The sequence below is a fragment of the Panicum virgatum genome, chromosome 8N, assembly GCF_016808335.1.
Source record: "Panicum virgatum strain AP13 chromosome 8N, P.virgatum_v5, whole genome shotgun sequence".
In the NCBI taxonomy this organism is placed as follows: domain Eukaryota; kingdom Viridiplantae; phylum Streptophyta; class Magnoliopsida; order Poales; family Poaceae; genus Panicum; species Panicum virgatum.
This window is the reverse complement of record NC_053152.1, coordinates 17,515,328-17,541,725: the sequence shown is the minus strand read 5'-3', so window position 1 is coordinate 17,541,725 and position 26,398 is coordinate 17,515,328. Positions and strand designations below refer to the sequence as shown.

General features: G+C 44.6%; 2 protein-coding genes across 3 annotated transcripts; one reads left to right on the top strand and one right to left on the bottom strand.

Moving 5' to 3' along the window:
- Positions 1-1,652: 1,652 nt before the first annotated feature.
- On the bottom strand, positions 1,653-2,497 carry LOC120685826 (zinc finger protein 1-like). Its single transcript, XM_039967933.1, has one exon. It carries the CDS (start codon positions 2,423-2,425, stop codon positions 1,979-1,981), a length of 447 nt encoding a protein of 148 aa, XP_039823867.1. The 5' UTR covers positions 2,426-2,497; the 3' UTR covers positions 1,653-1,978.
- An 8,949-nt stretch (positions 2,498-11,446) lies between these two features.
- On the top strand, positions 11,447-23,671 carry LOC120685825 (light-inducible protein CPRF2-like). 2 transcript variants are annotated; one of them, XM_039967931.1, is made up of 8 exons: positions 11,447-11,618; positions 12,899-13,106; positions 15,061-15,148; positions 15,968-16,142; positions 16,572-16,647; positions 16,732-16,857; positions 18,124-18,209; positions 23,483-23,671. In XM_039967931.1, the coding sequence occupies exons 2-8, from the start codon at positions 12,975-12,977 to the stop codon at positions 23,610-23,612; spliced, it is 813 nt and encodes a 270-aa protein (XP_039823865.1). In that variant the 5' UTR covers positions 11,447-11,618; positions 12,899-12,974; the 3' UTR covers positions 23,613-23,671. The 2 variants fall into 2 exon arrangements, with proteins under 2 accessions (XP_039823865.1, XP_039823866.1); XM_039967932.1 differs by lacking the exon at positions 23,483-23,671 and having other exon boundaries at positions 11,450-11,618; positions 18,124-18,486.
- The last annotated feature ends 2,727 nt before the right edge of the window (positions 23,672-26,398 follow it).

The following is a 26,398-nucleotide window of genomic DNA, read 5'->3' as shown; positions in this document are numbered from 1 at the left end:
TGAAGCACCGTCATGGCCCCTTGGGGGCAAAGGGCGCCGCCGCCGCCGCTTTGCGGGTGTGCCGCCGGTTCCCATGTGCTCCGCCGCCGTTGCCCCTGCGCCCCTCCGTCGTTGTTCGTGCGCCCCTCCGCGAAGCGCCGCCCCTGCGCCGCACGCGGTGCTGCAGCACCGCCGCCTCTCCAGTGCCCCGCCGCGCGGTTGCCTACACCGAGCGCCGCAGTCGCCGGTCGCGTGTGCCGCTGTTGCCGTTCACACCCCCGTCCGCACCTCCTTTTCTTCCCCTCTTACTTTGGTCCGCCAACACCCCATGCGCCGGCCATGGCTGGCCCACGGCCACCGCCGGCCATGGATGCCGGAGGAGAGCCCTAGGGCGGCGGGGCTCCATGTGCCGCGCCAAATCCCCGGCCGTTCTGTGATGGAGGACTCGGTGGTGTCCTTGCTCCACAACGCTCTGCCACCATGAAATCGAAGGTCTGAATTCCTGTTTCCGAGGCTTCTTGTATCCTTACCTTTGAGGAATCCTCGAATGGATATGGTGAATCCGTCATGGTGGTGCAGAGGCCATCGTGCCCGGTGCTTCATCTCGCAAGTTTTCTTGGGGTGGGCCTCGGCGAGATGTTTCTGTTCTCGCATGAACTCGGCGAGTTCTCCGGCAAGACTCTCTGGCCTCTCCGCCTTCTTAGTCTCAATAGAGAGTATGCGTGCGTGATAACGTGTTAACATTGAGAGTAGAATGGAATGATCGATTCTCATTGATGGGATTGATTACATATATATACTAGGTGATACCCCGCGCGTTTTTGCGGGATTTCTTAAATAAAATTTTGATGTGAAATTTGAAAGTAGAAAAATTAAGATGATTGCATGGCATCATTCACAAAAAAATCGATGGAAAACATAAATAGATGGCCCTAGTGGACATTGATGTTACATTTGATATAATGGGTTTCTATATGATCCGGATAACTTGCATGTTAAGAGAAATAGAGTTAATGACTTTAGTGGGTGCCATCTATATAGGCTATATAGGTGATATGAATTTTACTTGCATGTTATTTTTTATCAGGATCTGGTAGAAATCGATAAACTAACAGAAGTAACATCAATAGAATATTTGATCACATTATAAAAGAATAGGTGCTCAAAGAAATAGAGTATGTATATAAGTCTTTACGTTAATAGATTAAACATTAAAAGTATTGTAAAAATAGAGTATGTATATGACTTTACGTTAATAGATTAAAGATTAAAAGTATTGCACATAATAGAGGTCATATGGACATTTTCTTGTTTATTGAATCTCATAAAAATCGATGAGCTAAAAGAAGAAACACCAATAGAATATTTGATCACATTATAGAAGAATAGGTGATGAAAAAATAGAGTATGCATATGATTTTACTTTACTTAATTAAATATTAAAAGTATTGCATATTGTAGAGATGACATGAATATTTTTTGTAATTAATAAGGTAGTTGAAAATTAGTGGGACACTTAGTGGAGAATGATGTGAACACCTTGCTGTATATGATCACATTATTGAATATTCTACATAATTAGTGGAGCGAATCACAATGCAACAATCTCTCGAGGAGAACAACTAAGAGCCAAATTGCCAAAAGAATGCAATAAGCACCAAGCACACATCAAATCTCCTCAAGTACTCTCTGGGTAAGCTTGAGGAACTGGCCTCAATTCTTTCTTGACATGAAATTATTCCAGGAGACAAAAACCAAACTTACATGAGAAAGGGGCACTGCCGAATTGAAATTTATGGGCTCAGAATTATCCAAACCTTTTAGAGAGCATGCAAAGCCGCCCGAGTTTGTATTGCCACACATGCAAGATGAGGAGGGGTGCAGGAGAATAGAAACCAGGCAATCTTCTCAAGAAATCAAACACAAAGAATAATTGGTACAAAGGTTAAGGGGAAACTTAGAGCCAGACAGCCAGTCATGGGCTCAATCGCCTTTCGCCTCATAACCTGAGGGACAAGTCCAGCTCGTCGGCGCGCCCGACGCCGCGCTCCGGCGAGCTGCTGCTTATGCTGTGCTGCAGGCTGCTGGACTGCCCGGCCAACGACGGATCCGGAGCAGCTTTTTGAGTGTTCAACTTGATCCTCGCCCTCCCGGCAGGCTCCGCTCCTGCAGGCAGGTTGATTGCTGCTCCAGCGCTCCCGGGGGGGTCGACCAGGGCACCCGACCGCCCATGCAAGCGCATGGCGGCGATCTCCCGGCGGCGCTTGGCGAGGGTGCGCTCGTACTTGTGCGCGTTCTGGTGGCCGCCGAGCGCCTGCGAGGTGTAGAACTTGCGGTCGCAGTACGTGCAGAGGAAGAAGCCGGGCGGCTCCTCCGGCGCGGCCGAGGCGCCGGGGTGGAGGAGGGTGAGCTCAAGGTCGAGGTCCTGCTCCGGCCGCCTCTCCATTATAGGTGTAGGTGTCGAGCTTGCTGGTAGTGATGGTAGATGTCTCTTTGTGGCGCCTGTGGAACCTCAATTTGGTACAGAAATTGTAGTGCAGGTCATTAAGCGAGGGTTTAATAATACAGCTACCGGAACGAAACTGGTGTGGCTGCTTGCGTGTTCTCGCGCGCACGTGCTTTTGGGGATTTGTGGCAACTTAACCGAAGAAGGAAAGAACTCGTATCAAGCCAAGTTCTTTTTTTTCCGGGCATATCAAGCCAAGTTGTATGACCGGAGTGCGCTGATTTCATTAATTATCGATTATGTCAGGAAAAGGAAGAGTGTTGGTTGATTCTTCGGAATAATGACATGCCGGCTGGGGCATGTTTTCGTACCAAATTAGGAGAGAAAAGGTCAGGCGATAGATTGTCTCACAAAATATGAGGGAAACCACAATGATTTGTAGATTCTCCGATGGCGCTTGCTACGGTGGTCCATCTAATTGTCATTGTTAGATCGATCCAAGCTTCATGAAAGATAGTTGTTAGATACTTAGATCCAATGAGAAGATATATATTTTATTTATTTATCAATCATCAAAATAAAAAATTATATAAAGTTATGTCTCCTGTTACCTCCTATTGTAATATGGCATACTCCCTCCGTTCCAAATTATAATTCGTTTGACTTTTTAACCTTAAATTTGACCACTCATCTTATTCAAAATATTTGTGCAAATGTAGTCAAATTTAAGTCATTCTTAAAGAATTTTTATTAATAAAGCAAGCTATAATAAAAGAAGTGATATTTTGCACAAATTTTTGACTAAGATAATAAGTGGTCAAAGTTAGGATAAAAAATCAAATAAATTATAATTTGGAACGGTTGGATAATAGCTATCTAGATCTACAAATATAAAGGGATAGGTCGAAGTCACTTCGGAGTACCATATCAGAGATCACAATTTGAAGCTTCTTCACAGCTGCCTCTCCAGTTGTTTAGTTTTTATTTGTCATGTAGGAGTATGAATAAGGTGAATGCTAATGAACTATCAATGATGGCTAGACACACACACACACACACACACACACACACACACACACACACACACACACACACACACATACTAGGTGATACCCCGCGCGTTGCTGCGAGATTTCTTAAATAAAATTTTAACGTGAAATTTGAAAGTAGAAAAATTAAGATGATTGCATGGCAACATTCACAAAAAAATCGATGGAAAACATAAATAGATTGCCCTAGTGGACGTTGATGTGACATTTGATATAATGGGTTCCTATATGATCCGGATAACTTGCATGTTAAGAGAAATAGAGTTAATGACTTTAGTAGGTACCATCTATATAGGTTATATAGGTGATATGAATTTTACTTACATGTTATTTTTTATCAGGATCTGGTAGAAATCGATAAACTAACAAAAGTAACATCAATAGAATATTTGATCACATTATAAAAAGAATAGTTGCTCAAAGAAATAGAGTATGTATATAAGTGTTTACGTTAATAGATTAAACATTAAAAGTATTGCAAAAATAGAGTATGTATATGACTTTACGTTAATAGATTAAAGATTAAAAGTATTGCACATAGTAGAGGTCATATGGACATTTTCTTGTTTATTGAATCTCATAAAAATCGATGAGCTAAAAGAAGAAACACCAATAGAATATTTGATCACATTATAGAAGATTAGGTGATGAAAAAATAGAGTATGTATATGATTTTACTTTACTTAATTAGAGATTAAAAGTATTGCATATTGTAGAGATGACATGAATATTTTTTTTGTAATTAATAAGGTAGTTGCAAGTTAGTGGGACACTTAGTGGAGAATGAGGTGGATACCTTGCATGAAGAGAGAAATAGTTAGTGGGTGCTATCTATATAAGATATATAGATACAAGCCGAAAGGGTATGGTGTCCTTTGGAATTGAACCTTTCGTGGTGACCCTTTCATGAAAAATAACCGCCTAATGACTAATCAAACTAACTATTATTGAAATTGATCACTAATCCTAATTCCTTCATAACACAAAGAACTGGGCCAGCCTAGAGAAGAAAAGAGAGGAAGATGGGCTAGGCCAAAAAGAAAGAAAAGGAGAGAAGAAAGAAAAATGGATTTTTTTTAACAAAAGCAAAAAGGCAACTAACTATTACTGAAATTGATCACTAATCCTAATTCCTTCATAACACAAAGAACTGGGCCAGCCTAGAGCAGAAAAGAGAGGAAGATTGGGCTAGGCCAAAAAGAAAGAAAAGGAGAGAAGAAAGAAAAATGGATTTTTTTTAACAAAAGCAAAAAGGCTTCTCTTTTTTGTGAAATAAAAACAATTCAAATTCAATCATTTTTGTTTGGTGTTACATTCAGCGATGATTCGGCGGGAGGCATGTTTAATTTTGTGTGAATGTTGAGTGGTGCAAGACTGCAAGCATTTCCGATAATCACTTCTATGAGCCAAATAACTGTCGTTCCTCTGAAATTCTAGAGCTTCTTCGGAAGCTTCTTGGTAAACCGGCATTGTCACTGACCACATGAACGGGGACGACGTACTTGTAGTACTGGGAGTCTATGAGCATGACAGCCGAGCAAGGCTGCGATATTTGTATAACGTACGAGCGGATAGGGACCGGGCGAGTGGAGTGCAAAGATGCCCCCTGTCAGGACACTTGGACCTATCCAGACGGCCACTTGGAACGCAAGTTGGGGTCGGGAGGGGGATGAACCGACCGTGTACCTTTTTTTGTTGTTGGGGGATGAACCGAGTACCTTTTAGTTGGGTCGCCTGATGACCACCAGTTCAACTACAGGAGATGTTCTTTCTATGGTTCTCCCCAAAAAAAAGATATTCTTTCTATGGTGTATGCCCTCTCTGCTTCAGCCTTATTTAATTTGCACACGACGAAATATGTTCAAGCAAGCCATAGAGTATCAAAGTTCGATGTTCTGCTCGACAACATCTAAAACTTTGCAGTTCCCAATATTTTGCATCTAAAAAAGTTGGTTGTTCTGGTCGACATTATTTTGCATCTAAAAATATAGTAGAATATTTAGAAAAGTTAGTATAAAAGGGTAATATTCATTGAGCAGTCATAAGTCAATGTGTAGCGTAGTAGTATGGAGTGGTCGTGCAACTCATGATGTCGTGGGTTCAAATCAACATGGATGCAATTTATCAAATCACCATGGATGCATTTGGATGCATTTTATACATATTACAATAAGAAAATGAGGACGTTGTATGTTGAAATTAAACATTTAGAGTATCTAAATCTAAATTACATAAAATGATTAAATCTACAAATAACACATGCGCATTCATGGAACACTTTAACAAGAAAAAATATTATATGTATGACTCTTTGAAATTACATCACTCGAATAATATATGTACACGAAATTCACTAAATGCTAAGTTAGCTAATTAACTTAAACTAAATATAAATTCTAAATAAACTGAAATATCAAATAATTAATATATAAACTCATAATTATACGTCTTTGGAACATCATTACTGAATTTATATACAATGTAAAGTAATTGTACATATTTATCCAAATTCTAAATTCCTAAGTACATTGAGCGACATCATCATATTTTAATTAGAATCTACATTCAAAAGTTATTAGTCATTCCTAAGAGAAATATTCTAATTTAAACCTAAAGTTGGTAAAACCTATTGAAAAGTAATTGTACATCATTATTGAATATATATATATATATATACAATGTAAAGTAATTGTACATACACTTAATGAAAATGTAAATAAAAAAAGTTCTCTAGCTAAATAAAAGAAAGCTCTAACTATATAAATTATAAACAAGTTAAATCTAATTTCTAAATAAATAAATCAAAATTCTATCTATATAAATTATAATAATGTTCTAAATAAATCTAATTTATAAATAAATAATACAAATTTCTATCTAAATAATTGAATTTTTTGTCTGTATAGATTATAAACAAAATAATTATAAATAATAGAAAGGGGTCAGCTGTGGCGCCCTTACTTTTAGTGCTCGTGGCGCTTACAGGAGGCGCCGACCCATCAGGTGGCCGTGCGCCGGTGGGGTGGCGCACACGCAGTGAAGTGGCGCGGTCGGGGGCCTAGTGGCGGTGCGTCCATGCGATGTGGCCAGGGCACGAGTAGACGGTGATGATCAACAACAGGGTGTTGGCGAGGAGGAAGAAGGGGCACCTCCTATATAGCTCGGGCCTTTGACACTGCATGAAAAACTCCCTCGATACCTTAAGGCTCGTTAGGTACTAAGTGGCCTTTTCACCAGGTACCAAGGCCCTTAATGGGCGCAAATGAGAAAATACCCCCATTTGGTACCGGTTGACTTTCTCACCTAGTACCAAACGGTGGGGGTCCTTTTTCCTCTCCCGCCCATTTGGGCCTTTTCATTATAAACCAATTAATTTCTTAAAAAAGGAATACATATTTAGACAATTTAGAAAAAATGTTGAATGTTTTATTGTTTATGTATAAGTAGGGAAAATATTTTTCTTTAGTTTTTTTTGTCCTTGTTTTAATTTCTTTGCCCAAAGTGTTTAGTTGTGTAAAAAAAATCAAATATGGGTTTAAAAGTTCCAAAATTTTAATGGATGTTTTATTGTTTATATCTAAGTAGGGGAAATATACTTCTTTAGTTATTTTTCTTTTTTGTCTCAAATCCTAAATAATGATAGGCTAAAGAAATTACCAAAATTATATGAATGCTGTGTTCTTTATACCTATCTGAGGAAGAAATTATATATTATTGAAGTGTGGTGCGTGTGTGAGTGAATGAGTGAGTGTGTGTTGGCGTGAGAGAGAGAGAGAAACAAAGATAGAGCGTGAGAGTGATTGTGTGTAATTAACAATTTAATATTATAAATAGTTGAAATGCGTGAGTGAGTGGTGTTTTCTTTCCTTTTTTTCTTTTCTGCTCCTCTAATGAATTTGTTAATTGCCTAATAAATCAAATATAGCTTCAAAAAAATCAGATTTTATTTGAATGAGTATTGTTCATATATACGTTACAAAAATATTTTTTATTATGAAAGAGTGTGTTGTGTGAGAGAGAGTGAGTGTGACTAAGTTGAGAGAGTGTGAGTGTCCATGTGAGAGAGTGTGTGTAATTAACAAATAATATTACAAATAGCTGAAACTAATGTAATATTAAATGTTGAAAAGAAATATTAAATATTACATGATGAGTAAAAATACTAAAAGTTGATGGAAATTTTACATGAGATAATTATTCAACTAATTAATGGAATATTAGTTATGGATCACTTTATAATCGTCCCTTCATTATGATCATAGCATGCGTAGGGAGCCTCCTCTTCATATAAAAGGATACATGCCTCAACCTCCACTGCGAACGGAGTCTGTCTTCAATCTTGTTATATTCTTCATTTGTGACATCGTTAACTCCCGCGATTTTTCTTTTACCTGCCAAAACCATGTGGCGCTTTGTCTCATCACCTTCTGATAGTCCTTTGTTGATTTATTACTAGACTTGTCCTTCTTGGATTTGCTAGACATGTACTTAACATAGAAAACTTGAGTGATATCCTTAGCTAGGACGAATGGTTCATCTTGATATCCAAGCTTTTTGAGGTCTACTGTTGTCATTCTGTGGTCATCGATATCAGCACGTTTTCCAATCAGCTTCACCCATTGGCTACGAAATTGAGGAGTCTGTAACCAAAATATGAGTTCCTTTTGTCATTAGAGTCTATGGCATCCATATGGACACCACTATTTTGATTGGTGATCTTGTTGTCTTGGGCTCTTGTGTAAAATGTGTACCAATTAATTTCATATCCTTGGTACGTCAAGATTGAATTGGATGCTAGCTAGCTAGGCTAGTTGCTCATGAATTTCAATATTGCCCATGAGCTCCTTCTACAACTAGGTGGCAATGCTAAATTATTGTTGTGATGCTTTGAGGTTTCAGACTTCATAGGGCACTTGCTTCGGACCATCTGCATGTGCTCCTCCATATACGGAGCTACCAAGGATGATTATTGCAGAACTGTGAGGTGTGCTTTATTTGTGGAACTGTCATTAGCATTTACTGATTTCTTTCCAAGTGTGCCCTTTCTAATCAACCACACCTCATGCCGTGATACTGGAACCCCAATCGAGCAAAGTTCATCCACAAAATCAACAGAAAATTCAATGACCTCCTCCATCACATAACCCTTGGCAATGCTTCCTTTTCAGATGAGTATGATTATGAATCTATTTCTTTAAGACTGTAAAGTATCGTTCAAAAGAAAATATATTATGGGGAAAATAAGATCGAGAATACTAATTTCTTTGACTAGGTCAACCAGGAGATGCATCATAATATTGAAAAATGATAGAAATATCATCTCAATGTTCTGTAGTCCTCCAACATATGATTTAGATCTCTCGATTCCTATTCAATTTCGCAGACTTCCTCCGCTTCACGCAACGTATGACCAGGATCATCTTCTGCAGCATGTCCTCTAGCATCCTCTTCTGACTCACTCATTGCAGTATCTTCAAAGTTAGTAATCCTACCCTCTTCTTCGTCGTCATTATCCAGCATTATCTCTCTTTCTCCATGCTAGGTCCAAACATAGTAGATGCGCATGAAACCTCTTGCGAACAAGTGACTGTGGATGGTTCTTACTGAGGAGTAATCCTTCTCATTCTTACAGAAAATTTAAGTGGACAACGAATAAAACCGTCATACCTGTGTTTCTGGCCACATCATTGAATTCATGCACACCATTAATGAACTCAATTGAGTGCCGATCGGCGTTGTACATCCATCGCCGACTAATCTGGAAAAATAAGGAGTAAATCAACAAATTTATTATGTTCAAATGGTTAGAATTCACTACACTTATCAAATAAATGTAAAAATTTGACAAATCTACTAATGCATCGTGTTGCAAAGTCATTTCTATGGATTAAACATTAGTTACAAATTAACCGATAATTGGATGCACAAGTCATTACTAATATTTTGGCACTCTTTATTTTGTTTAGACTTTCTTAGAACATTGATTGCTCGAGGATAAGGGATTAGTTCAGAATGAGTTGTCACATTTACAATTAGTTCCTTATTTTTGAACAATCAGGGTTCACAATTCTTTTACATACGTCATTAGAGTGTCAAAATAACTCTTTCATTGTACAAAATTTGAACAAAAATTGAATACGCTATCTCACGTGTGTAATAATTATTGTAAAAAAAATAAATTATATCACTTGCTAACCACATCTAAAAAAATATCACATGTATAAGACAACAGTAAACTAACACAATTGCTAACTACATCTAAAAAAATAATTATTATATGCGTAATAATTAATATAACAATTATAAACTAAATTGGGTGCTAACTGCATCTAAAAAAATTTATCACATGAATAGTAAATATAACAACTATAAACTAAATCAGGTGCTAACTACATCTGAAAATAATTAATTTTGACACTCTTCAGTTTGTTTAGACTTTTAGAGAACCTTGGCAGTTTCGAGGACAAGGGATTAATTCAGAATGAGTTATCTCATTCACAATTATTCTCTTATCCTTGAAGTGTTAAGGTTCACAATTCCTTTATATACATAATTAGAGTGTCAAAATAATTCATTGATAACAATACCAAACTAACCCAATTGCTAACTACATCTAAATAATTAATTATTATATGCATAATAATTAATATAATAATTATAAACTAAATCGGATCCTAACTACACGTGAAAATAATTATCATATGTATAAAAAATAATATAACTTCACAAGTATAAAAATCAGGTGCTAACTACATATAAAAATAATTATCACATTTACAAACCAAATTACATCTAAAAAGATTAAATACTAAGTCACAGAGATAATTGCTAACCTTTTTGACTAAAAAAATCCAAACACCCCACTCCCCTCCCTCGCTCCGCTGCCATTAGCCCGTTTTCTAGTTGCGATGGCATCAATCACCTGCAAGATATCAGTAATATTTTATCAATATCAATATTTTCCGACCCGTGGATTGAACGTATGTTTATCAGTTAATACAGGTGAGCGTACGTGTGTCTATACATGTCCATATTTGTGTTTAAAAAGATGGAACGTTGGATTGCTACACGACGTACGAGTGGGACATTTTCATATGCCGTGATATTTGGTTCTCGGATTACGGAATCTAGTTTGCAGAAGCTGGGTTGTGAATAATTGTAGGTTAAAAAGTTAAAAGGTACATGCATGTCTGGCAAACTGGATTTTGTATGGATTGGGTTGTTAGGGCATTCCCAACCCTCCATGAAGCGGGGTTGTCAATCTAGGAACCCGAAGTCTTTATTGTTCCATTCTTCAATTACCCAAAAAAGTATGGTAGCCACTCAAAAAGTTTCACAAGAATTGGAAGAAAATTGGAATAACTTGTATGTAGGTTATATCAAGGGAGATGCATCCAACTTAGTTCTTCAATCTTTACTCGAGGACGAGCAAAGGGCTAAGTGTGGGGGTGTTGTTGACGGTTGTTAAGTCCAAAATATATACCGTCAATTCCTGCATAAAGACATGAAAAGAGAACATCAACAGTAGTGGTAGGAGTTATTACTAACAAATTCCACGAGTGTTGGTGAATTGTTGATTGTAGGGACACAAGTCGGGAATAACATGAAAACACGCAGAAGACACAACAGAGATACACAAAACATCGCTGCTGCGTTACACATCCAAAAGAGGCCCATTTGACATAGAAAACTAACGAACAAAGCCCCGGCACCAACATACACAAGTTGGGGGCCCACTTAGCAGTGTCCAGGACGAAAGGTGGCGCGAGAGGCGACACTTGTGGGCCGGCCGAACCACAGGGTCGGCCGGCCCCATGTTGGCGCCTCTCGGCCTCATATTTGGCGGGAAGGTCGTCCTTATCCTCATGAAGGCGGTGCCCAGTGTTTCCATATTTAATTCTGGCGGGAACCGACCTTCTTGGGCTGTAAAAGGGGGCCTCCCTCACCCCTCACATCACACACCACCAAGGGACCTCACACACCACTCAAGAGAAGATGTAGTGCTCCATTCCAAAGGCGAGGCCCTGCTTAGGCTAGTGCTTAGAGTAGGGGGAGGGTGAGGAGTAGTTCGGGGAGGCGCCGGGCCTGTCGGCGGTTTTCTCCGGTCTTATACCTCTACGGATGCTAGCTTCCTTCTGAGTAAAGTAAGTTGGTATTTGTGATTCCTGTTCTTGCATAGTACTATTACTTGAGTGAGATCAGTTCTCTTACTCGCGGGTTCGTCGCTCTGTATTTATACAGAGTGCCATAGATTGCTACGAGAGCTCAAACGTAGTTAGACTATGGTAGTAATCAGTAGCACAGACATGGTGTCTGGGCTAAGGGTTACCTTCGTTTGCCTTATATCCCACGGTCCGTGAGGTAGGCCGCAGGTGGTGACAGCCCTGTCGGTCCTTCGTAGTCCTCCACGTTCGGATATAGCGTAGAGCTATTGGCCGGAGTCTCCTGACCATTTCAGGGGTAAGCCGGTGCCCGAAGCAAGTATTCTGGCCGAGAGATCAACCTTTAACTCATCTTTAGTGCTACCGCAGGAATCCTCTCCATCCTCGCCACTTATCTTTGTATGTCCTTGTACCGACTAAGTTAGGAGTTAGTGCACACACATTCCCTGTGGATACGATACCCTTGAATACTCATGGGTGAAAGCTACGACGGTATCCGTGCGCTTGCGGATTTATTTCGCATCGTTAAAATACCCAACACTTATGTGGCACCATAATAAATAAGAGAGAGAGAGAGAGTGGAGAGAAAGAGGAAGAAACTAGGTCTCATGTAAGACCCAGTGTCAACATGTAAATCAATACGCTAGACACTATAAGTTTGCCTTGGGAATGAGATGATGTCTTCATAATAAATTAAGAACAAATATTATAGGTGGAGAAAAGAGAGTGACTTTAATATGAATCCATAATAAGACATCATGTGTTATGCTTTAGAGTGTATTTTGTAAAGGTGGTGTCTTGATGATGTGGCAATATAGATACTACATATAGACACTATGGGTTGGGATTGCCCTTAGGTTTGCATGTCAAAACTTAAAAGTCTACAATGCACTTAACCGTATTGAAGTCCCAATAGATAGAGTCCTTGGAAGTGTGTGTAATTTCCCATCATGTCCACAACCCAGTGGTAACAATCTAAGTTTGAGTGGATTGTTAGATTGTTAGAATGTATAAGATATCTGGATTATAAATCTGAGACCAAAAGCTGTAAGTTTGGTTCCACTTGTGGCTTGTTAAAGTTGGAGCCCATATGATCAAAACTAGCACCTTTTCCGATATTATTTAAGAAATGCAACTCCTATACGTTTTACCTGGCACGAGAAATGCCGAGATAGTTTTCATTTGTTGCCAACTTGCGCTACCAGCGTTACTGCTATAAATATGCTCCCTCCCCCCCGTCTTCACTGTCCACGATTGTTCAGGTTGCTCCAAGTTCCCAGCCTTCCCCCTCATCGAGTACGTGGTTGTTGGAGAAAAAGAAAACGAGTCCATCGAAGAATGGTGGACGGCATCGATGACGAGGTGGTGGTGGAGCTGCCCTGCGGTGGAGGCGAAGGTAACCCCGCCGCCTACGCGGCTGGGCTCAAAAGGAAGCTGGACTTGTACTGCGCCGCTGTCGCCAAATCCATGGTACGGTTTCTACTCCGCTAAGATCACTTTTTATTTATGCTCTTATTTATGCTCCATATATTTCTATCAACTAGCCACACAATGGTATACAAAAATTTATTTACAAGTTGATCCTACCTATATGTGAAGCATTAAATAGCTTTAGAGACAGACCCAATCTGTGTCTGTATGATAGATTCGAGGCGCTTAGAGACGGAATCCCATCTATGGGTTGCACATGCCCTTAGGTAGACTTGAAAAAAGTTACGTGCCTTGTTGTATCAGCTTATATAGACTACGTAGTACACATATACACAGCGTTGGAATATTTTGATGGAATGCCATTAGCCTTAATTAATTGAACGAATGAATCTAATGTTGCTGGAGTCAGGCCAATAGGATCTCTTTTTTTTCGTTTAGATTTTCTGAAAGACTGTGATTCCTCTGTTTTTTTCTATTTCTGGTTAAAACCGACAGGAAAGAAAATAAGGTGTGAATTTAAATATACGACGAGCATATAATTGGATGTTCCACACTGTCTACGTCTAGTTTTTTTTATGAAATGATTGCAAATTCAGAAACGCTCACTGGTCAGTTTCATTTAAACAGTGTTTAGTTCGGCCATATACGACACAAAAGTTATTATACATAGACAAATTATCTGTACAAAACTTTTAAATCAAATATATTTTGCAAACCAAATATTCGGAAGAGTGCGGAGAAAATTTAGAGATAAAAATTTTGAATATATAGTGGTGAACACAGAACTTCGGAAAGAAATTTTAAACCAATAAACAAAAGTTATAACTGAAAATGCACGCTAGGACCCAGCGCTCTGCCGAGGAGCTCCGCACGACGTGCCTGCCCGCCGAAATCGCCGATGCTCCCCATCTCTGCTGCTCTGCGTGGCCCCTGGTGCGCCGCCGCTCCCCTCGCGCTGCGCTTCTGGGCAACAGGCTTACCGTGCCGCCGAGGCGAGAGCACATGGAGCCGGCGACCCCGCTCCTGCTCCCACACAGCCGGCCACCCCGCTCCCGCATCTGCTTTGATGAGAGAGAGGAACGTGAAAGAAAAAGGAAACGAGATAACTACGGAGTAGTCGAGTAGATAAGGACGGGCGTACGGGAAGGCGGGGACAAGGCTGTGGACCGGAAGATGGGTTCCGAGCGGTCACCCACAGAATTAGTTTAGAAATCTGGTTCACTATTGTGTTCCCTCAACTCCACGTCATCCATCTCAACGCTTCCTTCTCCACCGCAACCCCACACCACACAGTAAGTAATCTCTCTCCCACTGCACCTCTCCAACTCTGGAGATGCACACTTGCACAGACAAAAATAATATGCATCCGCATGAGATGCAACAAACAAGTGTAGAGCTTATAGTTCATTAATTAATTTAGAAAATAAATTCAATACTAGGCCTAAACTAGAAAAACAAGAGCCAACAATCTTAACAAAATTTTATATTATTATGTAAACGAAATTTAGGATGTTGAGGGGCTAGAAGCCATAGTGTCCCCCATGCTTCACCTGGATGCTAGGCACTAGGGTACTCCACCCTGGTCGGACCGCCTTCCACTACAGTGGAAGCGCATCCGACAGGATTCGAACACAGGTTGCTTACTCCAAAACCGGAACAGCTAGCCACCCAGGCCTCGTTCCGTTCCCTAAATTTATGAGTACAAATTAAAAATGGTGAGTACAAAAATGCATTATTTTCCAAGTCTTTGTATTATTGGAAAGTTGATTTCGGCACAATCATTTATATTGATCGTTGCAACCATTGGTTCGGCGTAACTCTGTGCTATTTATATTGTTGTTTTCCTTACTGTATCTTTATTGGCAAGGAAAGTGCAATACTAGTGGCTTTCCAGAATCCAGAGCTTAACAGTGACGACAACCCTCGCGTACTGCTGCCTGCACCCAACCACTTGAACTTCAATTTTTGTGATGCTAATGTAAGTCCATTTCAGGAGGCCAAATCACAAGAATCCTCGTTGGGCTACTCCGACTCACAGGCTTCAGGCACTTCACAATTGACTTCTCAAGCTTCTTCTGCTGGTATTTATGACTATTGCCATTCAATATGGCATACATGTCAGTTTATCAAGAATTTAGGCTAAATTGTTCATGCCACTAGTGTGTCTGTGAAAGCCTAGAAGACTCGCAGGTAGCGAGGAGTACGTCACACACTCAGAGAATACACACGTACACTGTGGTTTTGGTGCCGCCATTGCTTGCTGCATTTTCTTATTTCTTTCCTATTTGTACACAGGCATGTTAGCTGCAATGCACTAGGAGTACTGCCGAAGGGTGTTAGATGTCAAATCCACTCCAATTAATTAATAATCACTCTGTTGACACCAAATTTCTGTTATCCTAGTGCTCTTGTTTGCTTAGCCTTGCCACTTTGGTACTTATGAGCTATCCAATAGAAACCCAACTCTCCACCTGCAAAACTTACATATATACAAGATCTGATATCACCAGCACTCTATGTGAAATAGATTAATTGATGCTCAAGGAATCCCGGAGTTGAGTAGAAATCAATTCTGGATTATCTTTGTGGTATGCTGATGTCGATATGGCACCCATTTGAGAAATGTTCAAAGACTATGACTAATATGGTTGAGGTTAGATATAATGGTGATAAATAAAAAGTTTGATACTGCTTCAGTTATGATGGACACTGACATTCACTTTGTTGGTGAGTTGCATTATTGGGCATGCAATTCTATTGGCACCAATTTGCATTGGCAGTGTTCAGATATGCTGCATTTGTGGTTTGGAAAGTGTATAATAGCCCATTTTTACATTTGAACTCTCGCGATTGAATTTTATCTAATTCTAAATTCTAATGTACTGTTTTGGTTTCTTTAGTTGAACACACAGGTGATGGAGGTGGGGCAAGCCTAGTTACAAATAACTCAAATGTCCTCGGTCGTGATGACTATCAAGGAGACCCAATTAACAGTGGTACATCTAAGGAACAGTCAGACGCCTGTGTCAATCTTGAGGAGAAAGGTGACCCTGCTAATGAGAAAAAAATGAGGAGGTAACATATATTACTGTATTGCAAGACTTTCTTGAATATATTAATGAAATTGTTCATCAGTTTTAACAAAGGTCCCTCTAATAGAAACCATACTTGATTTATGTTGTGAGTGAAATATTGATTTAATTATCTTGTAAGAAGTCGATGTACTTCTGTTTCCCCACTACCTTCCTCTGCATTTATTGGCAAAAAGGATCCAATCACATCAAGCTCTATCAAATTTTAGATGCTATTGTACTTAGACTCCTAGGAGTTAGTCATTCAGTTTGAAGTAATGGGTTCTCGAAATCCCATACTTTTTTCTCCAAATAGTTTCCTCTTTTTACATATACATTGGTAACCTTTTACCTTGATCTACATGCAACATGATACAGCTTGGTTAAATTTTCATTATGAATTGGCTTGGTTAAATTGTCATGTTGCCATCAGAATGCTGTTAAATCGAGAATCAGCTAGGCGTTCAAGGAGGAGGAGGGAAAGTCACCTGTGCGATCTCGAATCTCAGGTTCTATATCTTAATAGATGAATGTTCAAGTTAATGTCATACTGAAATTGAAGTAATCATGCTAACTACTATATGATTCTCTAGGTTTCCAGGTTAACATCTGAAAATGCATCTTTGCTAAAGCGCATGGCTGATATGACTCAGAAGTACCAGGATGCTACCCTTGACAACAGAAATCTCATAATTGCTGTTGAGACAATGAGGACCAAGGTTCGTTCGTTGATGTTGTAAACATTTTTATGTTATTTAGAGGAAAGCGTATATATAATTTTTATAAATACACGCATACTCAACCTGTTGAACATATACACACACACATATCATATATACATCTATGCATTAGATGTCACGTGCATATACACACCCTATTCCAATGAACAAACTGGAAAAAAACGGTGCCGATACACATCGAGATTTATTACCAAGTCATAATGCGTCTTGGTGTCAACTGGCACAAGGAACCAAACCAACTGAGGTTACAGTTCACTGTTCCTATGAAATAACTGAATGGTTCACACAATAAGGTACCTTCGTCCATCAGTCATAGGGACTGCATAATTTCATACAGACTAGACCAGTGTTTGTGTTTCTTTCCCTAAAGAAAGTAACAAAAGGAGTTGCCCTAAAAAAAAGAGGCGTATGTGTTATGGTGCTTGAGGTTACCCTTTCGTAAATACTTCCTCCATTCACCTTTGATAACTATATTTCATTTGACACAATGACCAAGTAAAATAACCTTACTTATCATATAATAAATGCAACAGAAACTTTCTTATTGGTTCTCCAATGTTTTAACAGGGAACTCCTCGTTACTTGTGTTATTTATTGCTATAGCCCATGCCAATAGTAAATATATATATCATTTCAGAATATTTGAGTTTTTAAAATACATCTATCAAAAGTGAATGAAGGGAGTAATGACTTAACTAGTAGTACATAGTTAGTTTGTTATCTCACGTACGTGCAATCCCAATTCAAAATGGATCCACTGGTCAAGCTGAACGCTGGGTGCTCGTCATCCCCCACGGATCGGATGCAGTTTGTCAACCTCCGGTTTCTCCCTCTCCCTCCGGTGGTCTTGCTAAATGCTAACCATTGCCAGTCTGTAGCATCCGATCCGTTTGCTCATGCGAAAGGGCTATTTTGTCCTTTGACAATTGAAATATCGCACGTGGTAAGTCAGAACTGGATACTACCATCGAAGCATTTATTAACTCTGTATTTTTTGTACCACTGGTAAAGGTCATAAACTTTAGTATATCGTTTTTAAGGGTTTATACAATATTCATGTAAAATACTTACTCTGCAGATTTGTCTTATAAGTGACTAAGTTGTTTCACTCATGTTCTATAAGAAATTTAAAACATAATTCTTTAACAAGTACAAACGCCATGACTTACCGATGCGTCGGTACAACACTGTAAACAATTACATGTCTTCCTTAATTTGTTGTATTAAAGAAGTTATTGTTTTCAGGTGAACATAGCAGAGGAAGCTGTTAGGAGACTATCAGGAACAACACTCCTCTTATCCAGTACATCTGAACTACCTCCAAGCATGAGTTCTGTTAGTTAAGCCTTGCGTTGTAGATAGACTTGCATGTTTCCTTTTCTGTTATGCATGCGCACGAGCACCGTATTCTGTGGTCGCCGTGCGCGTAGAGGTCGTGGCCGAGAATAGCTCGCCACGGACCTGGGCTCTCAGCTGTGAGCGGCGTCGTGGGCGTGGGGATGGACGCGCCGAAATCACGCGACATGGGGCAAATGGCCGAGCGCTTTGCCTTGTAATCTTTGCTTTATATTCAGTAAAGAACAACAGAAAATGCTGCCAGTTCAAGCAGCACCAAACTATTGTGTCCAAGTGATAGCGTGTGTTTCTTGCTGTGAGACCTCGTCCTCCGGCGAGCTTGCGACCTCGACGCCGGTGTACATCGCCGGGCTCAGGTCCAACAAGTGGCATCAGAGCCAGGCGGCAGGTCCTAGCGCGCCGCGATGTCGTCTCCGCCGCTCCGTGGCCGGTCCCCGCCGTCGAACAAGATCGGCACGTCGGGCGGCAACAAGACGCCACCGCGATCGCCAAAGGGGAAGACTCCACAGCGCACGCCGTCGCCGAGTCGCTCCCCACCGCACCGCTCGCGTACGCGCAACGCACGACGTCCGCGCACCCGAGGCTCGCGCCGTCCACGGGAAGTCAGCGTCGAGCGGGTCATCCGCGAGACCGGCGGCTCCCGCGACTGGCCGCAGTTGACGAAGACCAACTACAATGAGTGGTCGCTGCTGATGAAAGTGAAGCTGCAAGCCCGCCATCTGTGGGATGTCGTTGAGCACAGCAACGGCGACTTCCACGACGACCGCACCGCGTTGGAGGCCATCTGCAGCGCGGTGCCCCCAGAACTGGTTTCCTCCCTTGCTACGAAGGAGATGGTGCACGACGCCTGGAAAGCCATCAAGACGCTCCGTATCGGCGGCGACCGGGTGCGGAAGGCGACGGTGCAGAACCTCCGCACCGAGTATGAGGCAATCTCGCTCCGTGATGACGAGGCGATTGAAGACTTCGCGCTGCGACTCACCGGCATCGTCCAGCGCTTGGCAACCCTTGGCGATCCAGAGCCGGATGCCAAGGTTGTCGCGAAGTACCTGCGCGTCGTACGTCCAAGGTACAAACAGCTTGTCATCTCCATTGAAACTCTCCTGGACATCTCTGCACTGTCCATCGAAGAGATCACCGGACGGCTCAAGGCAGCGGACGATGTTGATCCAACACCGCCCCAAGCAGCCAGCGGCAAGTTGCTGCTCACGGAGGAGCAGTGGCTGGAGAGGTACAAGAAGCAGGACTCCGAGTGCGGAGGGTCGAGCTCCGGCACTCGGGGCAAGCGGCGCGGCAAGCCACGCAGTCGCGGCGGCGGCAGCAACTCCGACGGTGCCGGCTCGAGCTCAGGTCGGGCCGGGTCAGGTGACACCTGCAAGTGTTGCGGCAAGAAAGGCCACTGGGCCAAAGATTTCCGTGGCAAACTCAAGGTGGAGGAGCAGGCCCATGTGGCCCAAGACGACGAGCCCACCCAGAAGTACGCCTTCGGGGTCATGGAGGAGGATGCATCATCAATTCTGTCTCCTCTCCAAGTGCCGCCGCACATCCGCAACTGCGACGTCATCGACGACGACGCTCCGCCGCGCCAGCTTGAGGTCGTGGAGGTGAAGGTGTTCGCCGCCTTCGACGCCGCCGAGGACCGGGACCCGAAGCGCTGGGTCCTGGATACCAGGGCGACGAACCACATGACGGGATCCCGCGGCGCCTTCTCCGACCTCGACACCGGCATCGTCGGCATGGTGCGCTTCGGCGACAGCTCAGTCGTCAAGATCGAGGGCCGCGGCACCGTTCTGTTTGCCTGCAAGAATGGAGAACATCGCACCCTCGCCAACACCTACTTCATCCCACGGCTCACCACCAACATTATAAGCGTCGGCCAGCTCGACGAGGTGGGGTTCCAGGTGCTCGTGGAGGAGGGAGTGATGCGGATCCGCGACGAGGAGCACCGCCTGCTCGCCAAAATCCACCGGAGCCCAAGCCGGCTCTACATGCTCGATGCCAAGATTGCGCGGCCGGTGTGCTTTGCCGTGCACACCAAGGAGGATGCATGGCTCTGGCACGCCCGTTTTGGGCATGTCAACTTCGGCACGCTGAGGAAGATGGGTCGAGGAGCTTGTCCGCGGCATGACGCTGCTCGACCAGCCCGAGCAGCTCTGCGACGCTTGCCTTGCGGGAAAGCACCGGCGCACGTCGTTCCCATAGCGCGCCCTGGCACGTTCCACGGATGTGCTCCAGTTACTCCACGGCGACCTCTGCGGCCCCATCACGCCACCGACTCCGAGCGGTAATCATTACTTCCTACTCCTGGTCGATGATTACTCGCGATACATGTGGATCGCGTTGCTCCCCGGCAAGGATAGCGCACCCGCAGCGATCAAGTGCATCCAGGCCGCGGCGGAACGGAAGGCCGGCAAACCAGTGCGCGCACTGCGTACGGACCGTGGAGGCGAGTTCCTTGCAGGCGACTTCGACCAGTTCTGCATCGACCTCGGCGTACACCGTCAGCTCTCGGCGCCCTACTCACGGCAGCAAAACGGCATCATCGAGCGGCGCAATCAATCTGTGGTGGGAACTGCCCGGTGTATGCTCAAGGCGAAGCAGCTCCCGGGAGAGTTCTGGGGTGAGGCAGTCACGACGGCCGTCTATCTCCTTAACCGGTCCTCTTCCAAGAGCATAAGAGGCAAGACCCCCTATGAGCTCTGGACAGGGAGCACGCCAGGAGTCCAGCACCTGTGCACATTTGGCTGCATCGCGCACATGAAGCTGACGACTCCGAACCTGAAGAAGCTCAATGACAGGAGCAGGCGCACCATCTTCGTCAGCTACGAGGCGGGCTCCAAGGCATACCGTCTATTCGATCCATCGACCCGGCGCGTCCACATCAGCCGCGATGTCGTCTTCGACGAGACCGCCCAGTGGTCCTGGGCAGGAGAGCTCGGCGATGCCGCTGAGGACTTCCACATCCAGGAGGCCACCGCCGGACTACCTCAGGTGGTTACTGTGACCACCTCGTCGACACCAGCGGCTGCCGATGCATCCAGCTCGACGTCGGCCGCATCGACTCCCTCGCCACGGTCACCGCACCACGATGTCGCGCCGCCGACACCGAGCACCCCAGCACAAGGTGCTGGGCAAGAGCTGGAGTTCGCCACGCCCCCCAACATCGATGAAGCTGATCTGGATGCAGACCATGATGATGCACCACTCCGATTCTGCAAGATCGACAACATGCTTGGACCGGCGACGCCGCCGGGACAAGCACATCGTGAGACGTCGGAGCAGCTGCTGATGGCCAGCGACATAGAACCGTCCACGTTCATCGAGGCACAGTAGCATGAATGCTGGCATCACGCCATGCTCGACGAGATGACGGCGATCGAGGCGAACGACATCTGGGAGCTCGTCGACCCTCCCCCGCGGACACGGGCCATTGGGCTCAAATGGGTCTTCAAGGCGAAGAAGGACGCAGCCGGGATCATCACCAAGTATAAAGCCCGGCTGGTCGCGAAGGGCTACGTGCAGCACCAAGGTGTCGACTTCGACGAAGTGTTCGCTCCAGTGGCACGCTTGGAGTCTGTGCGGCTACTCCTTGCGCACGCCGCGAACGAGGGCTGGGCTGTCCATCATATGGATGTCAAATCGGCCTTCCTCAATGGCGAGCTGCAGGAGGAGGTCTTCGTCGAGCAGCCGCCGGGCTTCGTCCTCAAGGAGCAAGAGGGCAAGGTGCTGCACCTCGTCAAGGCGTTGTACGGGCTTCGTCAAGCCCCGCGCGCGTGGTATGCGAAGCTGGACGGCTCCCTGCTCAGCCTCGGCTTCCGGCACAGCAACTCCGAGCATGCGGTGTACCTGCGCGGCGAGGGCGCACGACGACTCGTCGTGGGTATGTACATCGACGATCTAGTGATCACCGGTGGCTGCACGGGCGACATCGACGAGTTCAAGTCGCAGATGAAGGCCACGTTCCATATGAGTGATCTGGAGTTGCTCCACTACTATCTTGGTCTGGAGGTAACCCAGCTCGACAGCGGCATCACTTTGGGACAAAGTGCATACGCGGCGAAGATCCTAGAGAACGCCGGGCTGACTGGGTGCAATCCCAGTTTTATCCCCATGGAGCCACGCCTCAAGCTAAGCAAGGAGAGCACTGCGCCCGCTGTCGACGCAACAGCGTACAGGAGCATTGTTGGCTCCCTGCGCTACCCGGTGAATACCAGGCCAGACCTGGCCTACTCGGTGGGCTACGTGAGCCGCTTCATGGAGAAGCCGACCACCGAGCACCTGGCAGCTATGAAGAGGGTGCTGCGGTACATCGCCGGCACTCTGGACTACGGCTGCTTCTACACGAGGAAGGAGAAGGACGCGCACCTCGTCGGTTTCAGCGACAATGATCTTGCCGGGGACATCGACACCCGCAAGAGCACCACAGGCGTCATCTACTTCCTCTGCAAGAACGTCATCACCTGGCAGTCACAGAAGCAAAAGGTCGTCGCTCTGTCCTCATGTGAGGCAGAATACATTGCTGGAACTACTGCTGCCTGCCAGGGTGTGTGGCTGGCGCGTCTCCTAGCTGAGCTGAAGGGCAAGGAGGAAGACGCGGTGAAGATCAACATCGACAATCAGTGCGCTGTTCAACTCAGTAAGAACCCTGTCTTCAACGATCGCAGCAAACATATAGATACAAGATTTCATTTTATTCGTGAGTGCATCGAAGAAGGAAGGGTGTGCGTTGCCTCCATTGGCACCACTGAGCAACTGGCAGACATCATGACGAAGGCTCTGGCACCCGAACGTTTCTGTGATCTGCGCGCCAGGCTTGGCCTCGTCAATCTCAAGCAGATACGCAAGGCTTAGGAGGAGATTTGTTAGTTAAACCTTGCGTTGTAGATAGACTTGCATGTTTCCTTTTCTGTTATGCATGCGCACGAGCACCGTATTCTGTGGTCGCCGTGCGCGTAGAGGTCGTGGCCGAGAATAGCTCGCCACGGACCTGAGCTCTCAGCTGTGAGCGGCGTCGTGGGCATGGGGATGGACGCGCCGAAATCACGCGACGTGCGGCAAATGGCCGAGCGCTTTGCCTTGTAATCTTTGCTTTATATTCAGAAAAGAACAACAGAAAACGCTGCCAGTTCAAGCAGCACCAAACTATTGTGTCCAAGTGATAGCGTGTGTTTCTTGCTGTGAGACCTCGTCCTCCGGCGAGCTTGCGACCTCGACGCCGGCGTACATCGCCGGGCTCAGGTCCAACAAGTTCGACTTCATTTGCATCTGATGTGGCTTCTCCTGCTGTCAGCATGGAACATAGTATGGAACATTTTCTTCTGTCGACACTTTACGAAGATCAGACAGCCTGCCCTCCCAAATGCAGCAATTCCCTTTGACAAGTGGGGAGCTGGGCACCTTGTCGACCTCTCTGTGATGGGTTGCATGCTAGGAGAACCTGTAGAAGAGGATCCATGAAGAATTGAAGATTCAGAAATTTCTGAGATTTTATATCACTACCACAGAACACGGGAATGCATGGAATCGATGTGTTGTTGTGTAGTAGTGTATCAACATTTACTGTTTTTTCAATAATAATATTATCATTTTGGGCATCACTTGCAAACTCATCCTGCAAGCATGGGCGTTCATTCCATGCTACCGGTGACGTGAAGTAATTTTATGTGACCAGCTCTACAGCTGCTCCGTCCTGATTAGCCTGAACATCAAGGCTGTTTGGCTGATCGGTTCTCGGTTTGTCTCGGCTTATTTCCTCTCACATAATACTATTCATTTTACCAGCCAAACACTATTCATTCTACCAGCCGAACAGCCTCATCACCCTTCACCTGATCAACCTGCGGGAGGTCATCGACGCGCTGCGCCGCTCCTAAATCCTGTCCGCGGCCGACCCGGACGCCTCAGTTGTGCAGGTCTCCTCCACCTGCCTTGGCCCTCCACCCCCACCCTCGCCGCGGCGACGACCCCAGCGGCGGTGGGTAGCAAATTAGCAATGGTCAACTCGGACGACGAGGAGGAGGGCGAGGACCTGGCCCTCGTCCGCAGCATCCGCGAGGACCTCCACCGCCTCAACAAGGCCCCACCGGCCTACCCGCCGCCGCCGAGCGACGCCTTGGGGGCGGCGATCACTTGCTGCGCTCCTTCTGGACGTGGCCGCCATCCGATACGGACGAGGATGAGGACGATCTCAATATGCTCCTCACCATCTAGCGCCACTTCTCGCACTACCACTCCGTTGAGCCCCCGGCGATCTGCTTCATTCTCATCTGGTTTTGGAATCGGAAATTGCTACTCATACGGTCGCGTAGAAAAATGGCTTGTGGGCTTCTATGTGGTGCCAAATCATCATTTAGCAGTAAATTTCGTGCTTGACAGACACCTGAAACTGTGAACGTGACACAAATTTTATGACAACAGACAATGCTCCGAACAATTTGGTCATTGAGAAACATGAATAGCTGTTCTCGGATTGTAGAGTTTATAGTCCTGCTCCAATTCTTGTTGTTCTGGAGAAATTAAAAAGACTAGTAATAAGTATGAAAGTTCGGATCGGGTGCTCTAGCCTAAGAGGGGGAGGGGATGAATTAGGCAATTTAAAACTTTAACCCTATGGCTCCAACTAAATTGCACAATATTAAACTAAAACATGCTATCTATATGTGCAACATTGGCTTTGCTAGTGTGAAACCCCTATCCCAAAAGAGTTTAGCTAGCCTTTCCTATCAAGATACTACTCTACGAAAGTAAAGGCACACACGAGTTGCTAGTATGAAATGCGGAAACGTAAAGAGCGGGATAGGAGGAAGCAAACTCTTGACACGGGTGTTTATCCCGTGATTCGGTTAGCCACAAAGGCACCCCTACATCCATGTTGTTGAAGCACTCACTAAGACTATCGCTTCATGGCAATCAAGTCTCTTCCATGAACATAATCACGGTCACCTTGATCCCGTTTTCCACTAAGGAGCTTGTCCACGAAGGAAGATGGTCTCCACACCCCCCATACAAAGATGTCGTCGCCGCTCCACACCAAGTCGGAGGATCGATGACGTGCCAGCGAGCCACCAATGCTCCAAGGGGCCGGCGCACCGAGATCTTCTTGTTGGTTCACTCAAGAACCAGGCACAAGGTACAACACCTTGCTTGCTCACTCACTCAAGAGTTAAACTAGCACTTACACTCTTAAAGTTAGTGCTAAACCTAAGGATTTGATCAATATGCACTTGGGTTAGCTTGGAGGGTTTCTGGGTGTGTTTGAGACTTGTATCAACTCCAACAATCTTCAAATGGTCGGGGGATGGCATATATATAGTCCACCAAGTCCATAGAGCCGTTACTAGCCGTTGGGCTTTTTCTGCGCATAGCACCGATGTAACTAGTGAGGGGGCACCGGTGCAACCGGTCACTCACAGCTTCTGTATTAGCCGTTGGCCTCTGACAGCTGACGTGGCTGTCATCGGTTAGACTGGCCATTGCACCGGTGGTGCACCGGTTCAACCGATCCTAAAGGAATCTTCCTCTTCTGACGTGGTATTGCACCGGTGCCATGCTCCGGTGTTCCATCGGTTCATCCGGTGCCGAAGAAACTTCACTTGTACGACAAACATGCTCTCTGAGTGATGGCATGGTGATTGCACCGATGCCTCAACTTGGCACCACCCGTTCAACCGGTGCTACTTGAACTTTCTCCACGTGGCCTGAGCATTGCATGGCCCATTTGCACCAGTGATAGGGCACTGGTGTATTCGGAGCCTACCGGTTACACTGGTGCTTTAGTCACCAGTTCATCCGGTGCTGCTGTTTTCTGTAGAACTCATCCAATTCAACATTTTGCTTTGCTTGGCCTTTTTGCTTCATCCCTGGGATCTAGAAATGTTCACTTGACAAACTCATTAGTCCCATTAATTGTGTTGTTACTCAATCATCAAAATCACAAAACAATGGCCTAATGGGGCCATGTTCCTTACAAAGTAAATATCAGCACATTGGAATGATGGACTGAATAATGGTGATCCCGTCCCCTACTATTCAGTTTTGCGTTCCAAATTCATTTCCTGCCCTCCATACTTAAGATGCTACTGGTTTGCTTGTTTCTAGACCTGTTCTTTAAGCAGGAGGTCATCGCTTGCTTCTCGACCTGTTCTTAACCCTGCTATTGGTTAGA

Coding starts and splice junctions, on each gene's coding strand:
- LOC120685825 (XM_039967931.1), top strand. CDS start 12,975: ATGGTGGACGGCATCGATGACGAGGTGGTGGTGGAGCTGCCCTGCGGT. Junction 13,107..15,060: donor CCGCTGTCGCCAAATCCATG/GTACGGTTTCTA, acceptor AGTCCATTTCAG/GAGGCCAAATCACAAGAATC. Junction 16,648..16,731: donor TGTGCGATCTCGAATCTCAG/GTTCTATATCTT, acceptor ATGATTCTCTAG/GTTTCCAGGTTAACATCTGA.
- LOC120685826 (XM_039967933.1), bottom strand. CDS start 2,425: ATGGAGAGGCGGCCGGAGCAGGACCTCGACCTTGAGCTCACCCTCCTC.